Genomic DNA, 22126 nt, shown 5'->3' with positions numbered 1-22126 from the left:
TAGAAGAAAGATAATGAAAGAGGGACTTTTCATTATAGTGAGTTAATGTAAAGCCATTATTTGTTTACTTTCTAAGCAGGTTTAAAATAAAATAAGTGAGAGAAGTTTCTATTCTCTCATGTATAAATATAAATAAAATATAAATATTAAATAATCAGAATATAAATATTCAGAATATAATATTTATATTCAGAAACTAGGGTTGTCACATTAAACCCTGAAGACCTGTGAGATTTCAGCTGTGGCCAGAAGTGATGGGCTTGGTGCTGGCTACGCAGCTGCTGGATGTGGGCAATGACGGTCATCCCAGCATGCCATGTCCTCCTCCTTCCTAAAGGACTTCAGTGTGTGCAAAATAATATAATTCAGAATATGATATTCAGAATATTTATACATATTTTTATAATATATAATTTATAAATATATTTTATTCTGAATATTTATATTATTGTATGTCAAATCCACACTGAAGTTTGTAGGAAAGTATTAATGATTTAAAGATCAATCATACTAATGCCATTATTAATATATGAGTCAAGAATCATTCACCAGATTTTCCTTGCTATTTAACACTATTAATAAATTACTGAATAATATTATTAAAATTAATTAATTAAAGAAATTAATTTAATTAAGTAAAAATTAAATGATTACACTAATATATAATATAGAGACAATTATACATTATATTTTATTATATGTTAATATAATAAACATTTATATTGTTAATTATATATTATATTATGTTACATAGTATTAATATAATAAAATAAGTCATTAATATAATTTATTATTAAAATTAAAATTAATTTGTTTTAAACATTTTTAGTAGTATTTAATTTTTATACTTTTTGCACAAAAATCCAATAAACATAATGGACATGCTTTTCTTCACTGGCTATAAAAAGAGAATGGACTATCCCAAAGATAGTAACCAAAAGTAGATGAAACATTAGGATGAAGTATCAGGACATAGTCTAGTCCCAAAACATACACTCTTATGATTTCTATCCTGAACATTTAGTCCAAAAATATAGTCTATTCATTTTGGAGTTTGGTATCCAGGCCCTTGTGTCCCTTTTTCCAGGAAGGTGGGGATTGACCATCTAACTACCAGCCCTGCTCATAGAATGGAACTCACCTGTTGACCCAGAGATGCATGCCGTGAATGGAATGGGGTTGGAGGACCAGTCAGACCTGGACTGGAATACTGCTTCTGCCATTGGCAGCTACACGAGCAAGCATGAGCTGCTTAATCACTTAAGTTTTCTCCTTTGCAAAATGGAGACTTATCTACTTCTCAGGGTTGTGAGAGTAAATGAAGCCTTATCAAAAGGACTGACACAGAAAATCCCTCAGGTCTTCTCATTTTTTCCAGATCCCCTTCTGAGGTTATAAGGAAATTAGAATGCAAAGAGTAGGAACAATGTAATTGTTGAGCATGTGCACTGAAACAGTGAGCAGACAAAGAGATCAAGAGGGTCTCAGCAGAGATAAGCTTAGAGCAACTAATTGAGAAAAATGAGCAGGGAATATGGATTCTAGTTTACTTTGTAAAACAGAGTTTGAATATGAGTAGATGCTTATTAAAAATAATATCTTTCAAGACAGAAATTACAAAACAATTTCCCAAAAGTTATCTTTCTTGATCCTCAAAATAATCAATATTTTACAGATAATAAAACTTCAGCCCATATGAAATCCATTTATTATAGTAAGTGACAAAGCTAAATGAGAACTTACTCCAAATTCACTATCACATTCTGTCTTCCTAAATTAAGAAATAATGTCAGAACACGATGTACCACAATTTGAAAGCCACTGTGACAGAGACGGTTAATTACCCAGTAGAAATCTGGGGTTACGCTTCCATATTATAGCATTGTTGCTAGAAAGAGTCTGTCAGCCAGGCACTGCATTGCCCAGTCCCTCCCCTGTCTCCCTGGGGCCTTATGACAATTTTGCATTAGAAAATGAGTAGAAGTGATATGTGCCACTTCTGGGTCAAGGAAATCTGTGCCTGCCTGCTTGGAGGAGAGGACTCTGAAACCTGAGGTCATGGTGGAGGCACAGGATAAATGGATCCAAGGCCTCTGAGTCGCCTCATGGAGAAAAGCTACCCATAGGCCAGGAGCACTTATACTGGACTGGACATCAAGCAAAAAATAAACTTCCAGGATAAGCCACTGAAATCCTGGAGTGTATTACAGCAGCTAATATTTCTCCGAATAAGTGTGAAATTGAAGAGATGTCATTCTTACAGTTTATCTCCAGTCATGAACATGTTATAAGCTGGAATTTAACTGAAAAAAAAAAAAAACTAGTTTTCAGTTATTTGAGGAAATAAGGAATGGATTGGCATGAATTTAAAAAAAAACACCACTGTTTAAACATGAATTTAATTGATTCTCTGATCTAACTTTACTTAGTCTGAAATATATATATAGATGTAAAAAGTTCGTATGTGAATTATACTTTCAAGCCATCATACCATCTTAATTGTTCAAAAAAAATTGTAAGACACAATCAAAGAAATAAAGTAGAACACAAAGTAGGCTACCTGGATACCACATGATTAGAAAATCACCTGAATTTTTGAGTTTGTGTTTTCTCCTGATGAAATCAAGCTAAGCACATACACACACATTTTTCACTATGTTTTGCAAGTGAATTATTTTTAAGGGATTCCTTTTTTTTATAGCAATATGGAGCAAATGGCTAAATCCTGAAAAGTGTCTCCCACAGCTCTTTGTGCTAATACCTGAAGTACAATCTACTTGGATGTCCTGTATCTGGAAAGTGTTAATATCACCTTTTCTCTAAGACAAAATGCAAATGAGTAGGAAAATGGGGAAAACTCAGTTTATGTTATGATGACCAGAGAAAGAAACTCAGATGCAGAAATCTTGTCTTCTATTTACTCCCCAGTGAGTGAGTAACCCCAATTCTCAGGTGTTCTATTAGCAATAATGATGTGAAATCTTAGATTAGCCTTTGGAAAAGAGGCCTCGGTGTGTTAGATTCTAGCAAAAAACAAACAAACAAACAAAAACCGCTAATTGAATTGTTTAGAGAAATCACACACTACTTCTTTCCTCTCTTTGTTGCCATTCAACAGTAAAGAAAAACTATTAACTACCTTTGGGGCTGCATAAATGCAATTGTCACCATAGTAACCAAAAGACCAAATACCCACTGGTAGCTGAGGAAGTTGCATGAAATGGTTTGCATTAAGAAAGTAATTTTAATTTGACATTGTTAAACTTAGAGCAAAACACTTATTTGAAACATGGAAGAGGAGGTTATCCGTCCTGAAGTGCCATTGTCACCTGCTAAATAGCTGTCTGGGGAAGGTACTGGCTGCTCTAGTAGCTGACTCCTAAAGATAAATCAGATCATTAGTCTCATGATGGTGTCTAAGAAATTTCATAAGGTATCTGCCTAGATAGTAATGGTCAGCGGGCTCTTAATGGCATTTTCACAGTATCCATCTGCAAATGACAAAAAGAAATAATTGGATATCATGTGTCTTGATTGTTTACTTAATGTCTGTCTTCCTAACTAGAGTATAAGGCTCATAAGGGAAGGAGCTGTTGCTATTTCACTCATCATATTATCTCTAGTACTATCATAGTTCAACAAATATATGTTGAATAATTGTCTGCATTTATGCTTGTGAGATACTGTACAATGAATCTTAGAATCATCTTACATGCACTTTCCTAGTATCATAATAAGATTATGTCATACTGAACATGGAAACAATTGCCTGCTTTTACTGCTGACTAAAGGAAAGACCAAATGAAGGAATGAGTGTCACTTAGTTATATCCCAAGTCTTGCTCTTTCTGTGTCTCCAGAAAAAGAAAAGAAAGAGAAGGCAGGGGAGGGAGAGGGGAGAAAGAAGTTTAGAAGAATACTACTACTGATCATAAGCACTAGTTTTTGATGCTTTCATAACATTTATTATCTGATTCGATGCAAACAAAAACCCTTGTAAGTAGAAAATTTTCTATTTCCTTCATTCAGTCAGTCAACAAATGGTTATTCATTACCTACTGTAGGCATGCATGGTATTTTGCACTTGGGATACTACATGAGCAAAATCACGCATTGTCCCTGATCGCATGGAATCAAGACGTCAGTTAAGCTATTTATCAAGTTATATTCAAAATTTATAAACATTGCCATTGCAGTAACTGTTAAATGATGATATGCATGGTAAAGAAAATTTTAGGAAAGATGGGTGAGTTAATATCAAGAGAATGTCGCTCTAAAGGTCCGAAAGGATGATTGAGCTGAGAATTAAGGATTAAACATGTGGGAGTGATTACATATTACAGGGAAAGAGACGAAGGGAGGTATTGCCGGAAAGGAGAATGACATGTGTAGAGATCTTGGTGGAGGCAACCTAGAAACTAGGACCTTTTTTATTCTCTAGAAGAGTTTGTGTAACATTGGTATTATTTTTTCCTCAAATATTTGTAAAAATTCATTGGTGAAGCCTATGGGCATAGGGTATCTTTGTGAGATAGATTTTAAATATGGATTTAATGCTAATAGATTTGGGAGTATTCAGGATTTTTACTTTTTCTTGCATCATTTTTGATAAACTGTGTTTTCTAAGAAACCTGTAAGTCTCTTTTAAATTTTTTTATTTAAAAAATTTTAATTTATTGACATGAAGTAGTTTATAATATTGTTATGATCTTTTTCATATCTGTAGGATATATTAATCTGCTTTTTTCCATTTCTGTGTTCAATAATTTTGTCTTCTCTATTTTTAATCCATCTTCCTAAAAGTTTATCGATCTTACTAGTCATTAAAATGCTTTTGGGTTTGTTGATATTTTCTATCATGTTTGTTTTTATTATCTGCTCTATGAATTATCTACTTCTATTGTCCATTGTTTCTTTTAGCTTTTAAGTATATTTTCTCTTTTTGTTCTATTTATTTTTGATTAGCAATGTATATAAAAATTATATAAATAAATTTAGACCTCGGGTGACATTATCTTCTTTCTCTGAAGAGGGTTTATGTTCATTTCTGACTAGTAGCTCGGTTCACTAGCTATCCCAGATCACATTAATTTAATTTTAAGAATTGACTTTATATTAGCACAGGTATATTTGGAGCTTATCCTTAATCCTATGTTGCAAAGGAGTCCCAAGACAAAATGTAATGATTAACCAGGATTCTTCTTCACTTTTCCCCTAACCCTGTAGCATTGTCATAAATGTTCCTTGGATTTTTCACCTCTAACCTGCCTCTTGCGGAATTCATAGATCCCTAGAGGAGCAGAAGCTCCAAATATGAGATTTGTCTCTCTGGACTTGCCTCTCTTTCCCAAGTCCTAAGCCCTTAGCTTTTCTCTGCCTTTTTATCTCTCTGATGCCTTGAAGATTTTTTTTTCTAATTTTGTTCATCTTTTTACAGTTGAGGAAGTGAGTTTAATTTCCTCATCTATCATGGCTAGAAGTGAAAGTTCTAAGTTCTATTTTTATTTTCTTCCCAACTATTTATTTAAAAATGACACTTTTTAGAATGAGATTCAGTCATTTGCAACAACATGGATGGAACTGGAGCACATGTTAAGTGAAATAAGCCAGACACAGAGAGAGAAATATCACATGTTCTCACTTATTTACAAGATCTAAAAATCAAAACATTTGAACCCATGGAGACAGAGAGTAGAAGGATGATTATCAGAGGCTGGGAAGGGTAGTGCAGGAATTGTGGGGGAGTAGGAGGGAGGTGGGGATGGTTAATGGTTACAAAAAAAATAGAATAAATAAGACCTAGTATTTGATAGCAGAACAGGGTGACTATAGTCGATAATAATTAAATTGTACATTTAGAAATAAGCAAGAGTAAAACTGGATTGTTTGTAACATAAAGGATAAATGTGTGAGGGGGTGGATACCCCATCTTCCATGATGTGGTTATTATGCTTTGCATGCCTGTACCAAAACATCTCATGTACCCCATAAATACATACACCTACTATGAACCCACAATTTTTTAAGTGACCCTTTTAAGTTGATTATTTATCTTGGTATTCTATGGTATGCTTCTCGTCATCAATTATTATCACAATATCAATTATTATTACAAATAATTTCAAATTCATTACAATTAATACTTCTTGCTTCAAGCCTTTATCAGATCATGAATAGAATGTAAGTTCCATGAGGGCAAGGAATTTGATTCAATAATGTTTAACCAGCACTTTCAACAGTGCTTGGCACTTAAAAGCTCTCAATTTTTGCAATTGAATAAACAGCAAAAGTTGAGTTGGATCTTTGGCATCCAAGTGGAGGGTCAGGAATTCTTTGTTCATTTGCTATGTAATGATTGATTATCTTATTTCTTTTTCAAATATATAATTGGATTTAGCTTGAAGACAATCTATAAGGAACACTTACATGGTTTGTTATATAGAGTAAGCTTTCCTTATTTATTTTGTTTGGACCTTTGGATCTTCCTTTCAGTGTATGAGTCAAATAACTTGCTGTATCTTGAGAATTTACATGGACAATAAATTGTTGAAGAGAGAAGAACTGAATACACATCATAGAGAGACTATATGTATTTTACAAACATGTAGTTCAGTCTAAATATATACATCTAGTTATAATGTGGTTCTATGCATTCTTTCTTGTTAGGACATTGATGACTTTCTTAGCTAGGAGTGATGTAATGTTTCAGGCCTAGTTCAGTCTGGGTCTTCCTTCATTGCTTTGATCTGTGCCTTTGGCCCATATATTGGCCTCAGAATCCCATCATGGTCCAAACTCGTCTGGTCAGTTCTATTAATAGCAGTCAGGTACAATTGCTGATAAGCCTTAAGTAGAAAATTTTTCTCTTGGTCTAATATTGCTTCAAAGTTATAAGTTTTCTCTCTTGGAAATATGTGGCTCAATGTTTATGTTTTAAACTCCACTGCTGTTCCTATGTGCAATACAGAGTCAGCTTAAAATTCACACAGATTTCTTGTAGCAGTCCCACTGAATACAAGGTCTCAGCTCTAGTATGAGGGTTTGAGAGTCCTTCATTTATTTAGGCAGAAAACCTAAATGTTGAATGCTGTACTCCTTAATAGTGTACAGCTAACAACAACAAAAAAAAAACGTTTTGAAGGTACAAGTGATATCATCATTTTTGTAAAGTGTTTTGGAAAATAAAATAACATATCCACTAATCAAAAGCTTTTTCTTTCACAGTTGTTTTTTCTATCCCAGTACTCCCTCCAGTTACATTCTCTTGGGTTTAGGATTGGGTTAGTTGGTTAGCTGAGGAATTTTCCTATTCACTATTTCTTTCCCACTTTGAGCTATTCAGGCACTGGGATTGTAAATGAAACTTCAGCCCACTGTATATGATTTCACATGTTTTACTCAGCTTGAACTCTAACTACATAACTGCAATAGTTATGTCACAGCTATGTGACTGGGTTTCTTGAGCCCTTGTTGCCAATTATTCTACCTGTTATGAGCAAATTCATCATATTTTTGTTGTTGTAAACAGTGCCAACCTGTTTACTAAATGTATAGAACTTGGTAATATCAGTTGTCTCCAGCCAGAATTAATGCTAAGGTAAAAACAAACAAACAAACAACAACAAAAACAAACAAACAAAAAAACCTGCTAAGAAAGATATAGCAGTAATCAGAGATTCTCAAGAGCAACACTTATGTTCTAAGTGGATTTACATTTGTTCCCCTTGGCCAAAGACTGGGGCTTTGATGTAATATAGTAGGCTGGATCTTTTGATTTTTTACCTCTCTTGATTTTTGAGAAGAACGAGAGTGTTTCTAGCTAATCGTGGTGCTATCAGCATCAGGTGATCTCTGGCCAGGGCCTCTGTGCATGTAGCATGTATGGTATAGTATAATAGAAGCAGGGTAAGATCATAGTTCAGAACCCGGGCACTGGCAGCAATGCTGGGTTCAAACCTGTCCTCTCCTTATTCAACTTTTGGGAGCAATTTACCTAATGTCCCCAAGCTCACTTTTATCATTGGTAAAATGGATATAATAATAGTTCCTAACTCTTGGAATTAGTGATATAATTAAATGAGATCACCCGTATTAAGCACTTAGCACAGTGTCTGGCCCATAGTGAGTTGTCAATATAAATTAGTACTCTTTCTATAGAAAATCCTCTTTATAAAATTGTAGATTCATTTTAAATGACTTAAACACAAATAGTTATAGTATCCAGGAACCTGCTTAGTTCAGATTTTAAGTATTTTTAGCTGAAAATCTTTGTTGTGCTCAAAGAACATGTTATAGTGCTACTTCTTGTTTCAACACATGAATACAATTTCTGTGCTCTGCTGCAATAGACTGACTTCTTTGTCTGCCTACTCTGCCTGCCTGGGATATGCGAACTATGCCAAGCCTTCTTACCTATGAATACTTCCTCACACTGCTCCCCTACATTTCTCTCCCACAACATATTTGAGACTGTTATCATAATACTTACAGACATTTTCCTCTTTTTCTTCCCTTTCAATAAGAATTCTTAATTGTGCAGACTCAGGATTGAGAGTGACCGACATGCCTAAACACACACACATTCATTCATGATCACAGAATTCATGCAGTCTTTTCCAAAGCATGAAGGGCCTAAGCCTTCTTATAAATGTAAGATTGATCAAAAAATTTTTGAAGACTCAAATAGTAATCTCATTCATTTTATAAATTTTTTTGGAGACAAAGGGAAGTATTATGTGGGGTTTTCTTTTATCCTATTGGGCGGGCAGCTGGCCATTGAAGAGCCATTCATTGCTTAGTCCCGACGCTGCCTTTCCCCATTGGGTCTCTGTAAGAGTCACACGCTTTGGGTATCCTTGAAAAGAATCTTCTGAGGCCTCAGCATTTTATCTGAGTCTTCTGAATCCCACTTAGAACTGTGTTGAGCTCTCACCTATCACGATGAGCAACAAATTCCTGGGCACCTGGAAACTTGTCTCTAGTGAGAACTTTGACGATTACATGAAAGCTCTGGGTAAGAAATGCTTTCTGTTGTTCTGCTGAAAAGCTCCTTTTTAAGAAAGCTACATGACATTTTCATCTACTACTTTTAACAGGAGACTGGGGAGGTTTGCAAGGCTGCAGTACAATCCTCTTTTAGGATTAATCTTTTGTTGTGTCATTCAGACAATTTATTTGAATTTTATTTGTGGTAATTTTTAATAGAATTAACTTAAATGAGAGAGCTGCTTAAATGCATGGAACGCCCACTGATTTCAAGGGCAATTTCATACCAAGAGAATTTTGGTTGCAGGTCCAGAGGAGAGAAAGCTTAAAAGCATGGTCAACCCATTTTCCGGCTTTTCTGAGAGCTACGTTCATAGCAACTAAAGTGTTCATAAAATAAGGAATTGAATATATTGCAAATCCTAGAAAATCTCAATTTAAAAATTTAAGTTTTAGCTAAACTAACTTTTTTTCTCTCTACCTCTAGGTTGTCCTTTATTACACAATCATGTAGATACAGAGAGTTTGAAAAACAAAAATACTTCCTAAAATACCGTGTTCATAGTCTAGGGAAGTTACTGAGAGAAAAAGAACTGGAGTTATGGCAGTGAATTCAAACTCAATTTCGCTAACATCAGACGTTTCTGGAGTTGGAGCAGTGAGTGAAGATGGAAAACCGAGTCATTAGTTACAACAACTTTATTTTATACTATTTCTAGAGTATGTCTCATCGATATAAACACAATAGATATGAAGAGTCTTTGGGAATTTTCAGAACTATATAAATACAACAAAGAGTGATGCCAGGGACCCGAGTTTGCTGTGCTTGTCAAAGTGCCTACAGCTTTACTTAACTGTTCAGAAAGCTTGTATAAAATGTTCTATTTTAGATAAAATGAGCAAAGTCATGTCATTGTTGCCTGGAACAGTAAGAGAACTTATGGGGATCAATTCATACTGTGAGATCGGTTAGATTTAAAGACTTCACTTTACAGCTGAGGAAGAAGCCAAATAAAAGAAAGTCTCAGTGAAGGATTTTCTAATTCCACTGTTTTCCAGTTTAGCATGCAAAATAACACCTTGGGATTTGGTAAATATAAATTCTCAGGCTCTGCCCCAGAGATTATGATTTAACTTGAAAAACATTGTCCTAAACTGTATAAAATAACAAAAGATTAATCAGAATTTGAAGAAAGAATATAGTTTATAGTTTATTGGCTGTAACACTTAACTTCTTATTCAGTATATAAATGTTTGAGATCTTTTTAACTGGAAAAAGTTATTCAACCATTGAGACTTCCTGGAAAACTAGTTTTTCTTTCATATATTTTTTATTTTACATTTTCCCTTTTCCACATATTTTATAGTCTTGGTAATAATGGTAATAAACTTAAGAGTCTAATTTTGTTTCATTTTTGAAATGTAGAAGAGTTTTTTAAAAAATATTTTATTTCTCTATGATCATTTATAATAGTATAGATCTCAAAGTTAGATGGATAGTTTTTTTCCTACCAGCTAGATATAGAAGCCACAAAATTTCAGAAGTGAAATTCTATCAAAAATATGAGGGGAATACTTCTCCATATCCATAATGTGGTATTGAGGGAAAATATCATAGAACAATACATATATGCTATAGTCTCATTTTAAAAATATATCTATAGTATTTGTACATACAAACTAAAATCTCTAGAATGATTTATGCAAATCTATAATTAGTAATTTTCAATGGGGAATAGGATTGGATGTGATAAAAATGGATGACTTGCAGTAGCTATTTCAGCTGGAAACTTTTACTCTTGAAAATCTGCAGACATTGGCCGGGCGCGGTGGCTCACGCCTGTAATCCCAGCACTTTGGGAGGCCAAGGAGGGCAGATCACGAGGTCAGGAGATCAAGACCATCCTGGCTAACACGGTGAAACCCCGTCTCTACTAAAAATACAAAAAATTAGCCAGGCGTGGTGGCGGCGCCTGTAGTCCCAGCTACTCGGGAGGCTGAGGCAGGAGAATGGAGTGAACCCAGGAGGCAGAGCTTGCAGTGAGCCGAGATTGCTCCATTGCACTCCAACCTGGACGACAGAGCGAGACTCCGTCTCAAAAAGAAAAAAAAAAAAAGAAAAAGAAAAAGAAAAAAAAAAGAAAATCTGCAGACTTTACTTTTGGAACAACAAAACCTAAAATGTTTGAGTCCTGGGCATGTATTTCCATTAGGAGTGAAACATGGGAGGAGATGCTTAGTAGTAAGTGATATTACCTGCCATTAACTCACCTGGGGCACCACTGAGCGTAGGATGTGGCCACCACAGTCTCTTTGGCTATGCTCTCTTGGTCAACATAATTCTAACACTATCTTAATTTTCAGGTGTGGGGTTAGCCACCAGAAAACTGGGAAATTTGGCCAAACCCACTGTGATCATCAGCAAGAAAGGAGACATTATAACTATACGAACTGAAAGTACCTTTAAAAATACAGAGATCTCCTTCAAGCTAGGCCAGGAATTTGAAGAAACCACAGCTGACAATAGAAAGACCAAGGTAATCTTTAAGGTTTCTCTTCAAAGTTGGCCCAGTGGGCTGCTTGAGAGAGAGGAATATTCCTGCTAGTGTAAAAGGGTAGACTCAATTCTGTTGAAAAGGAGTGTACCTCCTGAGACATCTGTATCTATTATGAAAATGGTTCCATACTGAAAGAACTGCTTCTTTGATCAACAAATTTCAGGCAAGTCAATTGCATGACCTTGTCTTTGCAGAGCATCGTAACCCTGCAGAGAGGATCACTGAATCAAGTGCAGAGATGGGATGGCAAAGAGACAACCATAAAGAGAAAGCTAGTGAATGGGAAAATGGTAGCGGTAAGAGTATTTTTACTTCTAAATAGAGAAATAATGCTATATAAATAATTTGATTATATTGTTTTCAAAATATTCTTTGTTCTTTGGAATATGAATGGATAAAAATGACTAAGAATAAAGTAAGAATTAATGCTTCAGTGATATTTAAACTATTACAGACTCATCTTCAAGTACTGACCCAAGATTTTAGAAATAAAAAAAGCCATTTGTTATTTTACAAATAAAAATACCTAAAAATGGTAGTAAGGTTAAAGAAAGTATAGGTAAATCTTACTAGTTTGGGCTCACAAAGAAGAAAGCAAGTCTAAATTTTAAAAGCAAAACACTCTCTGCAAGGTGTATTTTGTAGACTATTTGCAAAGTCATTTGTAGACTATTTGCAGATATCCCACAATTTTGCATTCAAGAGCCCATAGTAACTTAGAATCAATCATGTCAATAAAGCAAGCTGAGCTCATTGGAGACTTCTAGTTGGCAGATGAAAATAATGACAAAGGTTGTATGTGATGACCTTTGATGATTTTTTTTTTTTAGGGTTAAGGCTTTATGTTCACTAATTAACACATACATTGAATGTAAATAGATTCATGTACTCTTCCGAATGTTTCTTTCTTTAGTACAGTGGTTCTTAGCCCTTGCTGCACAACAGATTTACTTGGGGAGTAAATACCAATATGGAGGCCTCCAAACAGATAATTCAGTGTAAATCTCTTGGGGGAGGAGGAACCATCACTATACTTAAATATTCCCCAGGTAACGCAAATATGTAGACATTTTTGAAAACCACTGTCTTATTAGATTTAAATGCAAATGAATTATACATAAAAACTTGCCACTTAAAAAAATTCCTTTACAGTAACGTAGATCAACTTTTAAATTGTTTCTTCTATTTCAATGGTCATAATTCTGAATTACTGGAGACTGACATACTGATATTTTATTCCTTTCTAAATTAATCTTATGAGTTTATTTTGAATTTCTATTTTTATTACAAATTTTCTGTTCTCTGGTTTGAACTTGAGATACTCAATTAACCTCTCTCTTTTTTAAGGAATGTAAAATGAAGGGCGTGGTGTGCACCAGAATCTATGAGAAGGTCTGAAAAATCATTTCCTCATTGAAGTGGCTTTTGATCATTTAATGATGGAAATCAATTGCTTCCATTGACAAAACTGAATACACTGCAAATATTTGTTTTTGCTTTTGTCTTAATATATCAGATATGCAAAGGCCTAAACTGAGAATTAATCTAAAAGTCAGTGTTATTTAAACATTTTCAATGTGCATGCATGTCATTATTACATCAAAGCATATATATTGGCCAGACACGAACAGTTGATGATGTCATTCAATTAACTACAAAATTCTAATCTATGTTGAACTTTGTGTATTTGAAATGATAATAAAAAGGATATAATTTCTTAGTAAAATGAAATCAAAGTATTGATCAGGGTAGCAAACTCAAATGCTGACAGGGGCCAGAGGAGTTATGGGGAAGGAGCATCAGAAATGAGGCAAGCTAGGAGAATGGGCTATTATAATGTAAAGAATTGTAGTCTCAGTTAAAAGAGGTAGCCTCTACTCCAGCCAACATTTTAAAATTAATGGATAATTTATAGACAGTTAAATTTATAGACAGTTAAGTAAAAATGGATAATTTATAGACAGATAATTTATAGACAGGTAAATGTGAGTTAAATATAACTCACATCCCACTCAAGACACAAAACATTTTCTTAATCCTAGTACATTTTTTTTCTGTCCCTTCCCAATCAGTGTCCTTTTCTGTTCCACCTCTACCAAAAGCAAGTAGTGGTTTGGTTTCTATCACATAGATTAATTTTACCTGCTCTTATGAAGGGAATTATACATCATGCATTCTTTTCTGTTTGCCTTTTTTAAATTCAGCATCATGTTTTTGTGATACATCCACATTGTTGCATGCAGCTGTAGTTTGTTTCTTTTTATTACCAAGTACTATTTCATTGTATGAATATATCACAGTTTATCCATTCTACTATTAAGACAATTGGGCTATTTCTAATTTTCGGCTGCTATGAATAAAGCTGCTACAAATATTTTTGTACAAGACTTTTTGTAAACATAGGAGTTCCTTTATTTTAAATACATAACTAGTCATATCATTAGGTCCAGTAATTGTTGACAGGCAGGAACGGGGGACCATTGCATTGTGCCCAAGTAATAATAAAACTATTTCAGATGTATTATATGATTGAGCAAATGAGAAAACATGTTGATGTTGATGGGAGTCAGGATGTTCACTATGGAAAAACAAATATACAAATATGAAATGAGGGAAGGGAAGAAAGAACCATGTGGAATTGGAATAGAATTGATATAAATTCATAATTTCTAAACCATGTATATGTACGTTTATATGTATTATAATTGCATACACATGCCTGCATGCATATATGTGTGTGATAATACACATGTATTTATGTGCGTGTGTGTATACACATGCATATATTTACTAATCCTATCTGCCAAAATAGCTTAGACACAAAAACACCTCAGCAGAAATGAATATACCTAGCACTCAGATCTTCGTGTCTAATATAGTTTGCCACTAAAAGGAACCAAGGCTACTTGGAAAAATGGATGATTCCAAAGCAAGGGCAAGGTAGGAACAAGATGAGCTTGAAATATCTTGTTATGCCAGAAAGTAATGTTAAAAAAAAAATAGAGGTATATTGCCAAAACATAGAGCCAGCTTGAAGGGGCTCCCACTGGCCAAACTTGAGCCAATTTGAGAGCAAAATAATTGAGAAAAATAAATAACAAGATAATTGAGAAAAAAATAAAATAAATTCCCAATTCCATTGGGAAAAAATAGAAATCCATGAATCCATACTGATATAATGATAGATAATCGATAGATAGGTAGATGACTGACAGATGATAGATAGATAGACAGATAGATAGATAGATAGATAGATAGACAGACAGACAGACAAATGAGAAGGTTTCTCTTTTGCAATAGAACGTCATGGACCAGTGTTAAATGTGAGTGGAAGGAGTTCTGGAATTGGAAAACCATCATTTTTCAACCATCACAGTAAATATGGCTCAGGCAAGAATTATCAACCAATGCTAAAGCTAGGGGGAAATTTCGATTAGGAGCAGGATATTAGGATATTAGTCTGGGCTTAAAGTATCTCCTCACAGATTGTTGTTAGTTTCTGGGGAAAGAATAGTAACCATGCGATGGAAAAAAATGGACAACCTCTTGACTAGGTTATCAAAATTAACCTCACCAATAAAGGGTGGATGTTCAACATGTGCCTTCAAATGTGACCCACTGAGAAGGAAACAACATCACTGTAACAACAACAACCAGAAACAACAGGGGGTTTTGACTGAATTCTTCAAAAATGTCAATGTCATAGAAGACAAAGAAAGGTTGTGGAAATGTTTCAGATTAAATGATAGTAAAAACACCTGACAACTAAACATAGTAAGTAATACTAGACTGGATTCTGTACCAGAGGTAACATAAGTGCTCCAAAGGACAATGTTAGGTCAACTGGCAAATTGGAATATAGACAGTCAATCAGATAAGAAGTATACTTTGATTAAGTAAAAGAATATCCCTATTCTTGGAAAATACACAATAAAGTATTTTGAGGTAACGGGCCATAATGTATGCAATCTACTCTCAAAAAATTCAGAAACATATATTTGTGTGCATTTGCATGTGCAACAGTACACACAAACATACATAAAGAGAGCAACTGATAAAGCAAATAAGGTAACATTTAACAATAATCTGATACACATAAATAGAGAAAGAGCAATTGATAAAGTAAATGAGGTAAAATTTAACAATAATCTGAGTAAAAGGTATATGTGTTTTCTTTGAGACATTCTGATTCTTGCAACTTTTTCTGTAAGTTGGAATTTATTTCCAAACATGATTGAAAAAAAAACCCTGCACTTGGCAACTTCTTCTCTTTTTCAGCCTAGAAATGTCTGTGTTAAGTGGTTTTTTGTTTATTGTTGTTGTTTGTTGTTATTGTTGTTTTGTTGCCAGGCTCCAACTCACAAAATACGAGTTTAAAAACTGCGTTGTTATTTTTAGAGATTTGTGATAATACAACTTGTTATAAAATTTATTCCTCAATAAATATAATTTCTCTACTATGCAAAAATCATGAGTGATTTTTATTTTCATAACAGAAAATGTTGAACTACACTGATAAGAAGGAAGGCAAAATAATCATTTCAGCAAACAGTATACTTGTTAGATTTGAAAACGATTTTAAAACAACCATAAGAGAGGGAAAAATAAAACAAAATGATATTTTAGTAAATTTGGGCTGCTGTTACAGCAAAACAAAAATAAACTGAATAGCTAATAAACAACAGAAATTTGTTTCTCACAGTTCTGGAGGCTGGGAAGTCCAAGATCAAGGTGTGGCAGATTCAATTTCTAGTGACGGCTGGTTTCCTGGTCCATAGATGGCATGTTCTGGCTGCATCCTCACTTGGTAGAAGGGGAAAATGAGATTTCTTTGGCTTCTTTTATAAGGACCCTAGTCCCATTCATGAGGGCTCTACTCTCATTACCTAATCACCTCCCTAAAGGTCCCACCTCCTAATACCATCAACTTGGGATTTAGGATTTCAGCGTATAAATTTAGGGGTACACAAACATTCAGACCATAGCACTTGAGTTCTGTAATATTCAAAAATAGATCAGAATATAATTTTCCTTCTCTAATTCTTTTTTAATATAACACAGTGGTTAAGAACACAGCTAGAGGCAGGACTAGCTTGCAGCTCCTGCTCCAATGGACAGAGCAGTGTATAGACTTTTGCTTCAAGAACTACCACAGGGACATACCAGGAAAGCTGAGAGAATCCACAGACCCTTTGAAGGAACTGGATCACCACTGCAGGCTCCCTGAGGTGCCAAAAAACTGTGAGTCTGTTTGCTTTCTCAATGGGGCGGCTCGTGGTCTGGGGCAACTTCTCAGCCCTGGTCACAGGCTTCCTGGAAATACACTCGGTGCTGTTGGAGGGCTCTGGTGAGAGTGAGGTTGGCCTTTGGGACTGTGGGCTGCATGTGAACAGGGTGAGGCCTGTGACTGACAACTTTCCCCCACTTCCCTGGTGACCTGTATGACTCAACAGAGGCAGCCATAATCTCCCTGGAAATATAACTTCATTGGCCTGGGAACCACACCCCCATCCCCCACAGCAGCCACAGCAAGCCCCACCCAAGAAGAGTCTGAGCTCAGACACGCCTATCGCTACCTACCTGGTGGTCTTTCTCTACCTACCCTGGTAGCCCAAAACAAAGGTCATAATCTTTGAAGAGCTCTATGTCCCTGCCCACCACCTGGGAAACCTGAACACTTAACCAGGGGTTCCTAGGGCAAGTATGCATCCTCCCTATAGGACTGCAGCTAATGTGCTCTTGAAAGCACCACCTCCTGGCTGGAAGCCAACCAACACAAAACCAGCGCAATAAACAAAAACAAAACCACAGAGTCCACTTTACTTCCTTGCTACCTTCCCCCAGAACAGGTGCTGGTATTCACAGCTGCAAGACCTGAAGATAGATCACATCACAGGACTCTTTGCAGACACTCCCTAGTACCAGCCCAGAACCCAGTAGCTCCACTGGGTGGCTAGACCCAGAAGAGCAAAAACATTTACTACAGTTTGCCTCTCAGGAAGCTCCATTTCTAGGGGAAGAGGGGGAACATCACATCAAGGGAGCACCCCCTGGGACAAAAGAATATGATCAGTCCTTCAATCCTAGATCTTCCCTCTGACATAGTCCACCCAAATGAGAGGGAGCCAGAAAAACAATTCTAGTAACATGACAAAACTTGTTTCTTTAACACTCCCAAAAGATCATACCAGCTCACCAGCAATGGATTCAAGCCAAGATGAAATCTCTGAATTGCCAGAAAAAGAATTCAGAACGTTGATTCTTAAGCTAATCAGGGAGGCACCAGAGAAAGGTGAACTCCAACTTAAAGAAATCAAAAACGTGATACAAGATATGAAAGGAAAATTCTTCTGTGAAATAGGTAGCATAAATAAAAAACAATCACATCTTCTGGAAATAAAGGACACACTTAGAGAAATGCAAAATGCACTGGAAACTCTCAGCAGTAGAATCAAACAAGCAGAAGAAAGAAGTTCAGAGCTTGAAGACATGGCTTTTGAATTAATCTAATCCATCAAAGACAAAGAAAAAAGAATTAAAAAAAAATGAACAAAGCCTCCAAGAAGTTTGGGACTAAACCTAAGAATAATTGGTGTTCCCAAGGAAGAAGAGAAAGTTTGGAAAATATATTTTGGGAAATAATCGAGGAAAACTTCCCTGGCCTTGCTAAAGATCTGGATATCCACATGCAAGAAGCTCTAAGAACATCTGGGAAATTCATCACAAAAAGATCATTGCCTAGGCACATAGTCACCAGGTTATCTAAAGCCAAGGCAAAATGAATCTTAAGAACTGTGATGCAAAAGCATCAGGTAACCTGTAAAGGAAAACCTATCAGATTAACAGCAGATTTCTCAGCAGAAACCCTATAAGCTAGAAGGGATTGGGGTCCTATTTTTAGTCTCCTTAAACAAAAACAATTATCAGAAAAGAATTTTGTATCCAGCCAAACTAAGCTTCATAAATGAAGGAAAGATAACAATATTTCCAGACAAACAAATGCTGAGAGAATTCACCACTACCAAGCCAGCACTACAAGAACTGCTAAAAGGAGCTCTCGATCTTGAAACATATCCTTGAAATACATCAAAATAGAATTTCATTAAAGCATAGATCTCACAGAACCTATATAACAATAACATAATGAAAAAAACCAAAGTATTCAGGTAACAAATAGCATGATGAGTAGAATAGTGCCTCATATCTCAATACTAACATTGAATATAAATGGCCTAAATGCTCCACTTAAAAGATACAGAATGGTAGAATGGGTAAGCATTCACCAACCTGGCCGGGTGCAGTGGTTCAAGCCTGTAATCCAGCACTTTGGGAGGCCTTGGTGGGTGGATCACCTGAGGTCAGGAGTTCGAGACCAGCATGGGGAACATGGAAAAACCCCATCTCTACTAAAAGTACAAAAATTTGCTGAGTGTGTTGGCATGTGCCTGTGGTCCCAGCTACTCAAGAGACTGAGACAGGAGGATTGCTTGAACCCAGGAGGCAGAGGTTGCAGTGAACTGAGATCATGCCACTGCACTCCAGCCTGAGTGACAGAGTGACTCCATCTCAGAGAAAAAAAAAATTCACCAGCCAAATTTCTGCTGTCTTCAGGAGACTCACCTAACATATAAGGACTCACATAAACTTAAGATAAAGAGGTGGTCAAAGATATTCCATGCAAATGAACACCAAAAGTGAGCAGGAGTAGCTATTCTTATATCAAACTAAACAAACTTCAAAGCAGCAGTAGTTAAAAAAGACAAAGAGAGAAATTATGAAATGATAAAAGGGCTAGTCCAACAGGGAAATAACACAATTCTAAAAATATATGCATCTAACACTGGAGCTCCCAAATTTATAAAACAATTACTACTAGACCTAAGTAATGAGATAGACGGCAACACAATAATAGTGGGGGACTTTAATACTCCACTGACAGCACTAGACAGCTTATCAAGACAGAAAGTCAACAAAGAAACAATGGACCTAAACTATACCCGACAACAAATGGACATAACAGATATTTACAGAACATTCTACCCAACAACTGCAGAGTATACATTCTATTCATATGCACATGAACATTCTCCAAGACAGCCCATATGATAGACCACAAAACAAGTCTCAGTAAATTAAAAAAAATCAAAATTATATATCAAGTACTCTCTCAGATCATAGTGGAATGAAATTGGAAATCAAGTCCAAAAGGAAACCCCAAAACCATGCAAATACATGGAAATTAAATAACCTGCTTCTTAATGATCATTGGGTCAACAATGAAATCAAGATGGAAATTTAAAAATTCTTTGAACTGAATGATAATAGTGATACAACCTGTCAAAACCTCTGGTATACAGTAAAAGCGGTGCAAAAAGGAAAGTTCATTGCATTAAATGCCTACATGGAAAACTCTGAAAGAGTACAAATAAGCAATTTAAGGTCATATCTCACAGAATTGAAGAAACAGGAGTAATACAAACCCAAATAGAGCAGAAAAGAAATAATGAAGATTAGATCAGAACTAAATGAAATTGAAACAAGAAATATAAAAGATAAATTAAACAAAAAGCTGATTCTTTGAAAAGATAAATAAAATTGCTAGACCATTAGTGACATTAACCAAGAAAAGAAGAGAGAAGATCCAAATAAGTTCAATTAGAAATGAAACAGGAGATATTATAACTGATACCACAGAAATATAAAAGATTATTAAAGGCTACTGTGAAAATCTTTGTGCACATAAACTAGAAAACCTAGAGGAGATGGATAAATTCCTGGAAATATACAACCCTGCTAGATTAAACCAGGAAGACACAGAAACTCTGAACAGACCAATAACAAGCTGAGATTGAAATGGTAATAAAATAATTGCCAACAAAAAAAAGGCCACGACCGGCTGGGCACAGTGGCTCATGCCAGTAATCCCAGCACTTTGGGAGGCTGAGGCGGGTGGACTACATGAGGTCAGGAGTTTGAGACCAGCCTGGCCAACATGGTGAAACCCCATCTTTACTAAAAATACAAAAAATTAGCCAGATGTGGTGGCACGCACCTGTAGTCCCCGCTACTTGGGAGGCTGAGGCAGGCGAATCTCTTGAACCTCAGAGGCGGAGGTTGTAGTGAGCTGAGACCATGCCACTGCATTCCAGCTTGGGCAACAGAGTGAGACTCCATCTCAAAAAAAAAAAAAAAGCCCAGGACCAGATGGATTCACAGATAAATTCTATTAAACATTCAAAGAAGAATTGGTACCAATCCTATTGACACTGTTCCAAAAGATAGAGAAAGGGGGAATCCTCCCTAAATCATTCTATGAAGCCAGTATTACCGTAATATCAAAACCAGGGAAAGACATAACAAAAAAAGCAAAAATCCTTAACAAAATACTACCAAACCAAATCCAACAGCATATCAAACACCTAATCCACCATGATCAAGTGGGTTTCATACCATGGATGCAGGGATAGTTTAACATATGTAAGTCAATAAATGTAATACTTCACATAAACAAAGTAAAAAACAAAAATTTCCTGATTATCTCAACAGACCCAGAAAAAGCATTTAACAAAATCCAGCATTCCTTTATGATAAAACTCTCAGCAAAATTGGCATCCACGGGGCATACCTTAAGGTAATAAAAGCCATCTTTGAGAAATCCACAGTCAATATTATACTGAATGGGGAAAAGTTGATAGCATTCCCACTGAGAACTGGAATAAGACAAAGATGCCCACTTTCACCACTTCTATTCAACATAGTACTAGAAGTCCTAGCTAGAGCAATAAGAAAGAAATAAAGGGCATCCAAATCAGTAAAGAGGAAGTCAAACTGTCATTGTTTGCTGACTATAGGATTGTATACCTAGAAAACCCTAAAGACTCATCCAAAATGCTCCAAGAACTGGTAAATTAATTCAGCAAAGTTTCAGGATATAAAACTAATGTACAAAAATCAGTAGCCCTGCTATATGCCAACAGCAACCAAGTTGAGAATCAAATCAAGAACTCAACTCCTTTAACAATAGCTGCAAAATAAATAAAACACTTGGGAATATACCTAACTAAGGAGATGAAAGACCTCCACAACACTGCTGAAAGAAATCATAGATGACAAAAACAAATGGAAACACATCCCATGCTCATGGATGGGTAGAATCAATATTGTGAATATGACAATACTGACAAAAGCAATCTACAAATTCAATGCAATTCCCATCCAAATACCACCATCGTTCTTCACGGAACTAGAAACAAACAATCCTAAGTTCATATGGAACCAAAAAAGAGCCCACACAGTGAAAAGCAAGACTAAGCAAAAGGAACAAATCTGGAGACACCACATTATCCCACTTCAAACTATAAGGCCATAGTCACCAAAACAACATGGTACTGGTATAAAAATAGGCACATAGACCAATGGAACAGAATAGAGAACTCAGAAATAAAACCAAATACTTACAGCCAACTGATTTTTAACAAAGTGTACAAAAACATGAAGTGGAGAAAGGACACCCTATTCAACCAATGGTGCTGAGACCACTGGAAAGCCATATGTAAAAGAATGAAACTGGATCCTCATCTCTCA

The 22126-nt window shown here is 35.6% G+C and overlaps 1 protein-coding gene and 1 long non-coding RNA gene across 3 annotated transcripts in view; one reads left to right on the top strand and one right to left on the bottom strand.

The window, feature by feature from the left end:
- LOC134730985 (uncharacterized) overlaps positions 1–22126 on the bottom strand; it is a 304042-nt gene that overhangs the window by 220829 nt on the left and 61087 nt on the right. Inside the window, exons 1-2 of one of the 2 annotated variants that reach the window (XR_010112978.1) lie at positions 16706–21489; positions 16243–16345 (exon numbers count right to left, since the gene is read on the bottom strand). This is a non-coding gene — a long non-coding RNA (uncharacterized LOC134730985). Of the gene's footprint in view, positions 1–16242; positions 16346–16705; positions 21490–22126 lie in introns of those variants that run through there. The other variant, XR_010112979.1, reaches the window with a different exon arrangement.
- PMP2 (peripheral myelin protein 2) lies at positions 8829–16002 on the top strand. Its single transcript, XM_003831270.4, has 4 exons — positions 8829–9012; positions 11349–11521; positions 11737–11838; positions 12890–16002. The coding sequence occupies exons 1-4, from the start codon at positions 8940–8942 to the stop codon at positions 12938–12940; spliced, it is 399 nt and encodes a 132-aa protein (XP_003831318.1). The 5' UTR covers positions 8829–8939; the 3' UTR covers positions 12941–16002.

Source organism: Pan paniscus, chromosome 7 (assembly GCF_029289425.2).
Source record: "Pan paniscus chromosome 7, NHGRI_mPanPan1-v2.0_pri, whole genome shotgun sequence".
Taxonomy (NCBI): Eukaryota; Metazoa; Chordata; class Mammalia; order Primates; family Hominidae; genus Pan; species Pan paniscus.
Note: the sequence above shows the minus strand (reverse complement) of the source record. Positions and strands in the feature narration are given on the sequence as shown.

Excerpts from the sequence above, each read along its gene's own strand:
- PMP2 (XM_003831270.4), top strand. The coding sequence starts at position 8,940 with ATGAGCAACAAATTCCTGGGCACCTGGAAACTTGTCTCTAGTGAGAAC. Across the intron at positions 9,013-11,348 it reads CGATTACATGAAAGCTCTGG|GTGTGGGGTTAGCCACCAGA; the intron begins GTAAGAAATGCT and ends CTTAATTTTCAG. Across the intron at positions 11,839-12,889 it reads TGAATGGGAAAATGGTAGCG|GAATGTAAAATGAAGGGCGT; the intron begins GTAAGAGTATTT and ends CTCTTTTTTAAG.